This window comes from Microcaecilia unicolor, chromosome 7, assembly GCF_901765095.1.
Source record: "Microcaecilia unicolor chromosome 7, aMicUni1.1, whole genome shotgun sequence".
In the NCBI taxonomy this organism is placed as follows: Eukaryota; Metazoa; Chordata; class Amphibia; order Gymnophiona; family Siphonopidae; genus Microcaecilia; species Microcaecilia unicolor.
The window spans coordinates 221,780,291-221,794,363 of NC_044037.1; the positions used below are offsets into that span (position 1 = coordinate 221,780,291).

Genomic DNA, 14,073 nt, shown 5'->3' on the forward strand with positions numbered 1-14,073 from the left:
CCTATCCCACTTCCTTCTCCTGTGCAACCAGAAACGAGTAACCTTATGTTATCTAGGTACATTTTAAATTTCAGCCTCTAAAGATCTTGCAATCCATTTTTGAGTGTGCCGCTTTTGTAATCACATGAGTGCAGCCATGTCCTGATGCACTAAAAAGAATTCACAGGCGTGATAAGATTCATTGCCTATACATGGCGTTCACATCCAGACTTTTTTAATTCGATTTTTAATATAAGACAAAGTCCTAATCAAAGGTTTTTGGTTCCCCGAGATTTAATCTATAATTGATGTGGGGGGAGGGTTTGAAAAACGAGGCCCTTGGAACAAACTGGACAATGGTCCCTATTCCTTTATCGCTTTTTCATGATCAAAGAAATGTGTGCAAAATGATTGCTGCTTTAAGAAATCATTAAAAAATAATGGCAGCTTTAATAGAGATTTCATTACTATTTGAAAAAGACTTTTTAGTAAAAGTTTTTACACCATGACTAATTAGACTATATATATATATATATATATATATATATATATAGTCTAATTAGTCATGGTGTAAAAAATTTTACTAAAGTCTTATATATATATATATATATATATATATATATATATATATATATATATATATATATAAACGTACAGTATTACTTTGTGCTTTATTTTATCTAAAATAATAAAGGTATGCATTACAGCCTTCCTCTACTATCACCTGATTACTTTTTTTTTTTTCATTTAAGTTAGCACGGTTGAGAGCGCTAAACTCGTGTTCAGCTGGAGTTCAATTTATGTCGAACGTGAAAGGGTGTGCTTATGATTTATGGACTCTGAAATGCTTCACCAGAAGGAGAGATGGATAAGCCATCACCAACGGATGGCCGTTTGCAACCAACTTCCTTTCTTCTCCATCCCCTTCATCTTCTCCTCCCACTCGTCAGAACAAACGACAAAAGTGTTCCTGATTTTTCAGCATTAGGTTCTAAAAGAGCTGACTGCCCATGTTGCCGTAGAGGAGATGAAATAAGCTTGTATCCCTTTCGATGCCAAATTCTGTGACCAGGCTGAGAACAAAGTTGTATGTGCGCTTTCTAGCTAATCAATGACGTAATGGCAGAAGAATTTCTTCTACTGTTGCCATTAAAAGCTCTATATGCTAAGGGGTGGGAGATTCTTTGATGCTGTTGCTCTTAAAAGAAATATTTGAAGTTAGAGTTTTTGTAGATCACTGGTGTCTTGTTTGCAATATTTGAAAATAAAGACATTTTCTTTTTAAAAAATTATTTTAATAGAACTGTGTTCATAAATCACATTAAATTATTTTCTGAACTAAGTGAGCTTTTCATGAGGGAAATACTAGATTCACCCAAGCCTGCAGCAGCACAGGATAACATTGGATAGCGCTGGATAGCACATACAAAGTTGATTATGAAAAGCCCTGAGATCTGGGATGAAAGGTGTAAAATAAATCAAAGTTGTTGTCATTGAAAATGCACAAGTGTTTCTAAGTAGGCTGAAGTGTTACCAAGAACACTATGGGTTTTTTTTTTTTTTTACTGATTTAGTTGTATAATTCGTTATGCACTTGTGTAACATTAGCTTTCATAATTCAGTTAGAGCCGATTGCTTTCCTTTCCTATTTGGGCCTGATTTGCTAAGGCTACCTCCCCAATCTGTGTCTTTGGGAAGAAAGCTTTGTAAATAAAGCTTATAATTTACTAATGCCAAGGTTTTAATAAGCAATAGGAAACAACTATAGATCCAGTGGATATGTTTAAGGACTGAAGTAGTTTATTGGGTCGAATTGATACAGAACAACAAATATGCTATATGTTTGGGATAAAATAAAAATGAGCAGCAAAGGAATATGCTGTCTGTTTTTCTGGTTAGCACAAGTTTATAGAAACAAGCAAATAAACATCTTTTGCTAAATTATATTATGGAGAGATATTTTGGATTCTTAGGAATGTGGTTAAAGCTTTGTTTCACCTGAATATTGAGGATCGAATATCCACAGAGGGATTCATTTCATCCCTGCATGTAGGAGTTTTGTTAGTTTGCCAAACCAAACAGTGATGCGTAGGATGACTGTGGTGAAACCTTATCTGAATGTTAACCAGTCCTCTCTTCAGTTTCCATACACAATAATATAATGCTGCTCATAAAACCTTTTGGGTTTACAATATGGATCGATTCTAATGAATCAACAAAAGAGTACAGTCAGAAATAATTACAATAAGGAAATTTTTTAAATGAACACTAGTTAGAGGTTTCTGATATATAGATTTTTTTTTTACTGTCTGGTAATTTCAGCAAAAATACATGGACTGTATCAGTATATTACACAAGAGATTAATATCTAATTCTCATTGTAGTTCTTGAGGTGTTGTCATTCTACTTCAGCCGATAAGGTAAATTGTTTTCGTTTCTTTTCTCATTTGTGAACATTTGATTGTCAAATCTGTTTTAATATTTCTATTGGAAATAAACTCGGGCATTAAAAGTTGAAGAAAGTATAGAAAACATCTTTTTAAATTATAAATAGTATAATTTTGAGAATATAAGTAACAAAGAAGACAAAAAAGTTGACGTGGGAATTGATACGGTAATTATATTAAAGGATATGATTTACAATTTCTCCCAGTTTTGCAGTCGAAGTTTTTATTCTTCCAAGATGGAATTCGATAAAAAATAGCTTAATAAAAGAATTTGTGCTATGTATACATATATATATATATATATTTATATATTCAATATATTCCCATTTTTCTGACGTCTTTGTATGTAGTAGTTTAGCAGAAACAAAATGGCCAGTGATCTGCTTGCCGTTTGCATTATTAAAACAGATACACTTCAACAGATAGAGATGTTTTATTCTAAATATTTGATCAGGAGGTACCAGACAAGTTGAAATCAAACTTTTCGAAATGTGTAACCACTACTGTGTAATGCCACATTTTGAATACTCCATTAATGATTTACAATGTGCTGTCTTAATTAACCCTTACATAAACTACAAACACCAGCCACTGTTACAACTGTTCAAATACTACTCTCTCAACTATTTCAGACCGAGTATACTAACTAGGTGAAAATGTAGCCGCCAAGGACCTGAATTAATTTTCCCAAGTAATGCTGAATAAATTCTACAAATATTCACATAAATACAATAAGACAAGGATAAATAATGAATGGTACAAAATGTCTTGCTTAAAATAATAAATACATATCATTTAGTTCAATGCAATTGGTACAATACTGAAGAATTAATAAATTACCTTCTCTGAAATAAAGCATATATGCAGGCAAGATCCCATCGCTCACAATCGGTCTAAAACACCTCAGCATGACGCGCTGCTAAAACTAATTGATCTATAAGACTTACCTTCAAGTACATCATTAACAGATTATTAGTCCCTTGGTTTGCAGTATATTGCACTGTCATGCTTAAAACAGCTATGAAAAGATCCTTTTCATTGACTTACATGAGTCGCAAAAAAGAATGGAGCTACTGGGGAAAAAACATTCCACTAAAACTGTTGGCACTCTTAGAGTAAAGCAACACAGAACGTCAGAAAAAGTGAGGTAATTAAACGTGAATGAGTACATTTTGCTTTTTTTATTTTTTCCCCCATCCAAACACTAGTCCAACTACAGATGCGTTAGTTTGGGTGCTTCCTGAATCCTTCCCTGAGACGTGTGATGAGAAGTCAGATCCGTGTACGTAGGATGAGGGTCACAAGGTCCATGGTGATGGTTGCCTGGGATCTGGGCAGCACAGCTGTAGTCCACACTAGCAGATGAAGGATGAGATAGATGGCCGATATTGAACATTGGGCCAGAAGCTGGCATGGAGTCAACAAAGTTCCCTCCAACATAGACAGGGCTGCCCTGCAAATTGGGATTGGCAAAACCATTACTTTGCATGGTGTGATGATCATATTCAGCCCCCGGGTATCTTTTTTGCTGGGGTAAGCAGCTGCTGAGAGGTGCTGTGTAAGCAGCCAAACCGTACATGTTTTGCTGTGATTTGGCAAACGATGTTGGCGAGGGAGCATCATAGCTAAGACTATTTACAGTTGGAAGTTGACTCGAATATCCTACGTGATTCGGACCGCTTAGCGGTGGACTTCTGTCAGGGGATTGACCTACAGGAGAGTGCATGATCCCTTTAGCTTTCTGGTCTTTTTTGTACTTCATTCTTCTGTTCTGAAACCAGATCTTTATTTGACGCTCGGTCAGGTTCAGAAGATTGGCCATTTCAACTCTTCGAGGTCGACAGAGATAACGGTTGAAATGAAATTCCTTCTCTAGCTCTACCAGCTGCGCGCTAGTATAGGCAGTGCGGACTCTCTTGGAGGCAGGGCCAGGGGGGCTTTTTTCATCACAATTGTCTCCTAAAGTGAAACAAAAATAATAAAGACTCGCTAGTTTAATGCAGTCAGCTTTGGAAATATGGTAACAGCACTTATGAAAGACGGTTAGACTTTATCAAATATTGTAGATAGAGGTAAGAGGTTAGAGCTGGGTTCCAATAGTTTAAGGCTAGAGGTAACCTTTCACCACATTTCTCCTTCCCTTGGCGCTAAACTCCACAGCAAATTGCTAGAGCACAAAGCTATTTAGCGCTCCAATGCATTCAGATAGTCACTAAAGGGTTGCCCCATGGCAACAGGCTTGCCGCAGGCCAATCTGGAACTATAGCTGGGCTACCACAGGAGCCTGGCGGTAGTTCCTACCCCCAGCACGTGTCATTTCTGGCTCTACCAAAATATTTTCTGTTTTTGTAGCGCAGGTGCTTACTTGGCAATAATTGCATAGTGCCGCACACTGCCTGGTTACCGCCGCATTAGCGCGGGATCCCTTACCATCACCTAAATGGGTGCCAGTAAGTGCTCCCCGAAATGGCTACACAGCCATTTTACCTGCCAGCTTAGTAAAAAGACCCCTAAACTGTTATAAAGGCACAATCTCAAGGAACTGGGGGGGGGGGGGCTGATGCTCAAAGGTCACATGCAAATTAATGCTGCCTTACTGCCTTAAAATCACAGCAAATCTGCAGCTCAGTGCAAAATAAGTCAACTTTCCTGTCACTGCCTGAGTAGTGATTAGCTGGAGCACTGACAGGAAAACTGACATTAAAAAAGCATACCACGGCAAACCCCTTACCCCTAAACCCAACCTGACACTTCTTTGGTCCTCATTGTGCTATCAGTGCTGCTCTTTGAGCCATTGGATCTCATGTTGAAGCCAGCAGCCTTAGTGGCAATCACATTGGCAAGAAAGATGTCAGAGCTCTGGAAATAGCGACCTTCTCTATCATCTCACTAGATGACAAAGCAGAATCCCTGAACACTGCTTTGTTTACTACATACAGCACTCTTGCTCCTCTATCTTATTGGGCAGACTAGATGAACTGCCATCATCTACTATGTTACTATATTCTTCAGATCCCCCCACCCCCACCCACACAAACATATCCCTGGTGATCTAATGGACTCCCCTTCCCAAGCATCAGCCTCAGAGCCCCTTCCTTCAAACTTTAAAAAATGCCCAGGTGGTCTGGTGGTCCCTCTGGCCCCCTCCCCAGTCACAAAATAGCCTCCCCCTGACCCAACCAAACTTGACTTGGCCCACAACCCTCCCCCTAAGTCACAAGTTATTTGCCCTGCTGGCTAGCCCACCGCCCATACCTCTGAACCTTTTGTAGGAAGCAGAAGTGATGTCCACTTGTTTCTGCTTTTCTGGGCCACCATCTTCAAAATGGAGGCTCCCCATCCCACATAGCGCATCCTGGGATGCCCTGGGCAGGGTCTAACTATCATATAAGAGAAAAACTCCAATGCAACCATTTTGAAGATAGTGGCCAAAATAGCAGGAGCAAGTGGGCATCACTCCTGCTTCCTACAAAAGGTATGGAGGTATGGGGAGTGGGCCTCCTATAGGCCACCAGGGTGAGTAACTTGTGATTTGGGGGAGAGGGGCCAGGCCAGGCCTGGCAGGAGGGCCACTGGACCACCATGCTATTTTGTGACTAGGGGAAGGAAGGCAGGAAGGGGGTTGGGGTCAGGGAGGGGCCACCAGACCATTGGACCACCAGGGAATTTTTTAAGCTTTGGGGGCCATTAGACCACCAGGTTATTAAAGCCAGTCTGGGGCAGGGTGGTAGGGTTGGAAAGAAAGAAGGAATGCCACTAGACACGTTTTCTCTCAACCAACCCTTCCAACATTGCCCTGGACCTGGTGGAAAGTTTCCAGCACTTAATACATCTAAGAAATTTTTTTGGAAGGGGGCATTGCTGTGGGGTAGTTAATGGCCACATTTATATGCATTTAAATGTACACACTAATGGTTTCAGCACCCCTGCTGAAACTATTAGAGCATTCAGTGCACAATAACGTATGCAAAAACCTGGTATTAACCACCTTTTAGCTCTGGCATTAGTTTTGAGCATCAGACCCTGGGTCAGGGTATTGGTCCACTGGGACTTATTCACATCCAAAATAAAAAATAGTTTACAAGGGCTTATTTACAAAATCTGATAAACACAGCACTACAGGTCTTTGTGTACTGAAGCTAACTGTAAAACCTCTATCTATCTACTTATCATATCTATAGCGCTACAAGGCATACGCAGCACTGTACACCATACACAGAAGACAGTCCCTGCTCAAAGAGCTTACAATCTAACTCACCAATTTATATGAAACTAGTAAAAAAGGCCAGTTTCAGTTTTTAAGGAAATGGGCGCTAGCAAGGTTTTCTTTGTAGTGTGTATGTTTGAGAGAGAGTGTGTGTGAGAGAGTGACTGTGTGTGTCAGAGAGAGAGTGAGAGTGAGTGCGTCTGTGAGAGAGTGTATATGTGTCAGAATGACAGTGTGTGTGAGTGCATATGTGAGGCACAGCGAGACCGAGAGTTTGCTGAACCCCCTTCCCCTCCCCCCTTCCACCCCTGTCTGAGTTCCTGAAACCCCCTCCCTACCCATCTTCAAATCATTGCTCAAAGCTCACCTCTTCAATGTCACTTTCGGCACCTAATCACAACACCTCTACTCAGGAAATCTAGACTACCCCAACTTGACATTTCGTCCTTTAGATTGTAAGCTCTTCTGAGCAGGGACCGTCCTTAGTTATTAATTTGTACAGCGCTGCGTAACCCTAGTAGCGCTCTAGAAATGTTAAGTAGTAGTAGTAGTAGTTCTTCACATGTGAGTTCCAGGACCCCCCTTGCCACTTCTTCCCATCACCCCTCTCCCCTTCCCACTCTGCCTCACCCCCCCTCTCCGAGTTCCAGGACCCCCCTCCTCCTCCCCTTCTTCCCCTCGCCCTTCTTCCCATCCCCCCTACCCCCTGATCCAGGACCCCCCTCCCTTTCCAGTTCCAGGACCTGCCCCTACCCTTCCAGTTGATTTCCAGGAATCCCCTCCCACCATGTTGTTTCAGGACCCCCCTCTGTAGTTTCAGGACCCCCCTTCCCTCCCCTGTTGTTTCAAGACCCCCCTCTCCACCTCCTGCACATTTTTACCTCCCGCACGCTTCACACAGCCTCTTCTTTCACTTCTGTTTCAGCTGTTCCTGTGGTCCCGCCCTCAAGTGCGGGACCACACGAACAGCAGAAACAGAAGCGATAGAGGAGGCTGTGTGATGCGGATGATGTCACTGATCTACTGCCGGAATCAGACCACGGAGCCACGGTCCCAGGCAGAGACCAAACGTTGGAGGTGAGAATTATTATATAGGATCAGTGTGATGCTGACATTGTAAATAGGCCTCAGTTCTGCGGACTGGACATGGGTTGGCAGATAATTTCTTTGTCCCCTCCTCCCCCCCCCCCCCCCCCCCACACACACACAGGATAAGAAATTGCTAAAACTATCAGCTCATAAGACTTTTAAAAAGTACTTTTGCTGTCAAGATTGCCCCTATTTTTCTGTAGTCACGGACAAAACTCTAGACTCTGTGCATGTACTCAAAGGTTCAGATTTAATACACATTTATAACAATTGCTTTGGGTCCAACTTTATGTTGGAAAGAAAGGTATACACCTATAACATAACATAGCATAACTGACATAGCAAGACTAGTTGAGAACACAACTAAAGGTCTGTTTTACTCAAGCTTTCCTCTCAATCTGCATTTATAGGGAAATCATTAGTAAATCATGTCTTTAATTAACAGTTGTCTGAATCTGAAGCACACTTTTCACAAGGTCTAAAATCTTAACTTACAAGCTAGGTAGGTAAACACATTCAATATAGATTTAAATGCAGATAAGCTATGATTTATGAAAGAAACATTCCAGAAGGGTTCAAGAAATATTACAATTTTTCTTCTTTCATAGTTCTCCTATCTATAGAGACCTAAGTTACTTTACATATTTAAAGGCCTTTGAGGAGTCCTACTTAAAGCAATGGCAGTATCTAGATTATTAAATCTAATGATTTGTGGTCTTGATGCTGTTATTTCATGTATAGGTCTTAAGTATAAGGGCTAGTCTCACTGGCTTAGGAGAGCCAAAATGTATTAGATCTCAAAAGCTGAGCTGAATCAAGGCTAAAGAGTAGCTGGGTGAGGAACTACTGCAGAAGAGCAGATGCAGTAAGGTCTGTAGAAGGCAATGGCAAATTCTGCTAAGAAAAGGTCACAAAAGCCATAATCACCCAACCTTCAACACCCAAAAATGGGTAGAAAGATAATTAAAAAAAACAGCAACAAAAATCCTGTGTCTCATTTTTGCTTTTATTTTTACCAAATATGTTTACTTTTTTGTGAATGGAGTGGTCGTTTATTTGACTCAATAATTTTCTTCTGCTACTTTAGATGTCCAGTTTCAGTTGGATGAAAGCCACTGTCATAGGCTTTCATCCACTATTTCTAATGAATGGGCTTGAACTTCTCCCCTGTAGCCTCAGTCACTCAGATTGTGGAAAACTTCTGGAATTAAACCCAGATCTTTTTCTGTTTCAAATTTGAATATATTGTAGTATCTGATGCCCATCTGCTGTGTTTAAAATATATTTTCTTGTTTGTGCTCTTCAGTCGTGCATGCTAAATGCATGCTTTATGTACACCAGTGTGATATTTGCATGAGATTCTCATAAAGATTGGCCTTAGCTGCATCTCTTCATAAAAGCAGTTAATACATCTATATGATGAATAAGTAAATACATAAATAATGGTATTTGGATGTTCTTAAAATGCTAATGGTAAGCACAGTAGATGGCATTTTCAAGAACCTTACATTCAAATAGTTGCTCAAGAAGGACATAACAAATTTAAGGAACATGGGCAATCTGAATGATTTTATACCTTGTGGTATAAAAATGCACTAAAGAGAAGCATGTGCATACTTAAACAAAAATGTTCTAAAAGAAGGGTAATGATACAAAGCTAAATTCCAAACTAAAGAAATATTTTATATGTATTTTATAAAGGCAATGCAGGTGGCTAAGTGTCTGTATTAAATAAAGCTGCAGAATTATCCCCACCAGCGCACAAATGATCTAGCTCAAATTACACCTGCTTCAAGTCAGGTGCAAATATGTGCCTGCTCTCGATAAGGGCAATTCTGTGATCTAAACGCTCACATTTATGTATATAGATGTATAGAATAATAATGCTTACCTACCTTAAGTATCCAATTACCTATAAAGTGCCTGCAATGGTGTATATAAATGACATAGGGCCAGATTCAGTGAATGTAGAGGCTGACCAAATTTCAATTTTAGATTCGGTACCAAAACCGACCAGAAATCCAGGTTCAGGTTTTGTCCAAAAATGCCTGTGCATTTTCGGCTGAAACTGAAGCTCTCTATTCCCCTTACTCCCCCCCCCCCCCCCCCCACACCCTGTGATCGCTCTCCTGTGCATCCCTCATAACCAACCATCCATAGGCCCTCCCTGGGACTACCTTAGTGAAATTCTGGTGGTCTTTGGGGGCACGAATGAACCCCACGTTCATGCCCTATGGTACTGCTCCCATTAAATGGCCCTGGACGGTCTAGTAGCCTCTTCAGGGGCAGGAATGGGCCCCACTTTTTCCTGCCCCATGCACTGCTCCAATCCAAATGGCAGACGAGAAAGGAGTAGATGATGAAATAAATGATTATCAGCCATGGGGATGAGGTCTTCTAATCTTTATTGAAGGCTACCAGTGCATTAAAACATGACACGGCCATGTTTTGGTGGGCATAGCCACCTGCCTCAGGGGTCTAAAAAAGCTCTGAGTCTGATGCTAGCTGACAAAAAATATGTATGTAGTATTCATTACAGCGTTCATAGTGCCAGCAGATTTGAACCCTATTTATTGAGCTTACAGTAAGGTTCAGTCCTATGCTTTAGTTCACCAGATACATACATATTTTTTGTCAGCCAATATCAGGCTCAGAGCTTTTTAAGACCCCTGAGGCAGGTGACTGTGCCCACTAAAACATGGCTTGTGTGGGGTTTTAATGCACTGGTGTCTTCAATAAAGATTAGAAGACCTCATCCCTACAGCTGATCATTATTTGTTTCATCCTCTACTCCTTTCTCAACTGTCTTTCTGTAAGTAGAGGTTTTGCTCCTGTTTTGCTACTCCAAATGCAAATTGCTACAGAGATGTCCCATGGCAGCCTCGTGAGACTGCAGCAGGAGGTCCCAGCAGCCATCTTCCAATTGGAACCAGCACAGGCAGATGCCTTACCCTGCAGAGGCCACTAGACCACCAGGGCTTCACTAAGGTAAACCCGAGGAGGGCCTGTGGGTGGTCAGGCAGAAAGGGGGGCAACATGAAAGCGATTGGGGGGGTGGCACTGCCAAGAGGGAGGCTTTTATGGTCAGGGGAAGGAGTGGGGTGCAGTTTCATTTATGTTTTTGGTTTCTGCTGAAACCGAACAGCCAGTTTTGGTCACAGATTCGGTTTCAGCAGAAACCAGAGATCCTGGGTTCATCGGGCTGTCCAACACCGTTTTCTATCGCAATGTTTTTCATCTAGTTTCCTGTTGGAATTAGCCCACTTTGGTCATCAAAAGAAATTACTTTTGGCTTCAAGGAACGTTTTATGAACAGGTGCAGGGTGTAGCAATGGGGTCGTCATTAGTGCCCTCTGTAGCTACTTTATATATGGCTCAATTTGATGAACGATTTATTTAAACCTCTGAATGATGACCAAAGATTATTCAATGGAAACATTTTCTAGATGGCATTCTTATTTTTTTGGAATGGCATGGAGGAGCGGTTAAGGGAATTTTTAAACTGGATGAATTCTATTACCACCAACTTTGAAGTTCACTATGCAGTATAATGCTCAAACAATTAACTTTCTGGATGTACAATTGATCCGTGAAGGGAACCGGGGTGACTACTACTCTATTTCAGAAGTCAGTGTCTAGGAACACATATTTACACTTCAGTAGTTTCCACCCTTAGCATCTCAAAACTAGTTTGCCGATCAATCTATGCTATTAGGATTTGCTCTTCATTACAGGATTTTAAAATACAAGCACATGATTTGTTCCAACTGTTTTTGTCCAGAGGTTACCCCAGAAAGTGGTTCATAAGGCTTATCTTTGGGTAAAATATACACAGTGCTCTTTATTATTACAATATAAGCAATCAGCAGAGGACAAATTGGTGGCAATTTTATCTTTTTCTAACCTAAGTTCTAAAATTGTAGCATTGATTCATGAACATTGGCAAATTTTGCTAGTGCTTGATTGCATTCAACAACATCCAATCTGTGTGTTCTGCTGAGGGAAAACCATAGGGGAACGCTTGTCCTACAAAAGGTTTGATTATTGTAATACATCTACTCAACTTTTGGGACATTTCTTATGTGGTGGTTGCCAATGGTGCTCTTTGACTATAGAAGGCACTGAATGGATACATCCTATATCAAATGGACAATATGCTTCTCGGTCCACCACTTCTTGTATTGCATCTAATGTGGTTTAGGTGATTCATGTGTCCTTGTAATTTGATTTATGTGGGACATTCTTCAACACCTGGGTGAGTACGCCTTACTGAACATAAATCCCAATTTGTGAACTAAGTACTTTCAGCTCTGCTAATTCAACATTGGGTGGATAAGGAGCATGTTTGGGAAGATTTACTTTGGAGAATGATTGACCATATTCAGTTGGGCTGAGAGGGTGGGAATTCTGCTTCTTTACTAAACTATAAAGAACAACGATGGATTTTCCATTTGAATACAGTGTATCCATATGGGTTAAACGCTGAACTTGAGTGGTGGTCTTTGATCGCATTGATGGGGATACCATTCAATAACAATGCACTTCCTGTCTGTTTGAAGTTTTAAAGTGCAGTGTTTTTTGGTAGATGCTAGTACAGCAGAGGCACATTATGAATGAATGATACAACCAGTGCGTGTTTTCTAGCAAAAAAGGTGCTGGTACTCAAATGCCAGACCACCCTTCAGGGTGATCACTGAGGGACCCACCCCACAATAGCCAGGCCCCCTGCAACTAGTCACAGAATCTATGAAAAGGCAGAATTGGTGTGTAGAGCCTGAACTCTTTTACTATAACTTGGGAACCATGCGTCAATTTTAGCAATGAAAAAGGTGCCAGTACTCAGTATCCCCAAGTACCCCCTCAAAAAAAGCCCTGGATACAATTAAGTAGCATATGTTCTATGGACATTGAGTTTTAATTATGCATTATTTTGATGAATTTGAGGAGGTTATTTTTAATACAATAGAGGCACTGAATTTTTTGAATAAATAATTCTGTACTAATATGATTTTTATATTTTAGTGGACTTCCCTGAGGAAGGCTTCAAAACACTGGCCATGTTGTTGGCAGAGTGTTGGTCTAGAATGAAAAGCTAATAGGAAGATGATCGAAAGCCCCATGCTGTTCCAAACAGTGCCTTGATTGCTTATACTATTATGGTTCAGGCAAAATAAACATTGAAAAAGAAATTTACAGCAGTTACTTTAAAATATTTTTTAACTTTGAAAAAGATTGAAAATCTGGATAATTGATGTTCAGGACTGATGAAGATTGGAAGCGTTTCTCTACTTATGATTGTTAGCAGTATGAAAGATACGCTGTTTCTGAAGGTCCAAAAATGTTTTTCTAAGAATTGCATATGATACTGATTTCTGTATAGATTGTGACCTGAGAAGAATATATTGTGCTGGGATCAATGTAATTTATCATATAAGCTCCCCTCATATTAATAATCGAAGCCCTATTAAATAGATTTATCACAGACCTAAGTGATAGCAGTTAGGCACACAAATTCAGGTATTCTATAACATGGTGCCTAATTTCTGGGAGTGCCTCTGACTGCCCCTACCCCTTCCATAGCCACACACCCCCTTTCAAGTTGTACTCTATGAAATTTGGGCTTGCATGTTATAGAATAGTGCAGAGGGCAGATCTGTGCTTAAGTCTTAATTACTGCCAATTAAGTGATTGATGATACCAATTATTGATTGTTAGCAATTAATTGGCTAATTAGTTTATGCACCAATCTGGAATTCATGCCCAAATTTGAGCACCCAACATTGGGTGACCCATACAGAATCCAGGGGATACTGTGTAAATGCAAGTGGGCACATACATAGATTAGGTGGTACAACCAAAGTGCTCTCCATATTACATACAGGTACTGCATTTTTTTCTGTCCTTAGTGGACTCACAATCTAAGTTTTGTATTTGGGGCAAGGGAGGGTTAAGTGACTTGCCCAGGGTCACAAGGAGCTGCAGAGGAAATTAAACCTCATAAACCCAGTTCCTAGCCCACTACACTAACCATTAAGCTGCTCCTACATAGAGCATGGGGAGGGTATGGGCAAGTCTCCCAGCTACACACCTAAAATTACAAAATACTGTAAGTTTTATGTGTCCCTGCTATATTTATGTGCCTACAGTTATACCAAGTCTATGGCAGGTGTAATTGTGAGTAGGTAACTGTTAGACTCACTTGTATTCTGTAAACAAATCTGGGTGCCCAGGTACCATTATAAAATAGGTTCCTACTGTCAGTGGCATAGCTATGGGGTCCACGGTGGCTGGGCCCACCAAATTGGCTCGGGACCCTGGTTTGGCTGGCAGGGGTCCCCAACCACCGCTAGC

At 40.6% G+C, this 14,073-nt stretch overlaps 1 protein-coding gene across 4 annotated transcripts in view; it reads right to left on the reverse strand.

Moving 5' to 3' along the window:
- Positions 1-1,528: 1,528 nt before the first annotated feature.
- Positions 1,529-14,073, reverse strand: part of HOXD3 (homeobox D3) — a 48,217-nt gene continuing 35,672 nt past the window's right edge. For all 4 annotated transcript variants that reach the window (XM_030208804.1, XM_030208805.1, XM_030208803.1 and 1 more), the window contains one exon: positions 1,529-4,385. In XM_030208804.1, coding sequence (XP_030064664.1) covers positions 3,640-4,385 — 746 coding nt within the window. In that variant the 3' untranslated portion in view covers positions 1,529-3,639. The remainder of the gene's footprint in view (positions 4,386-14,073) is intronic.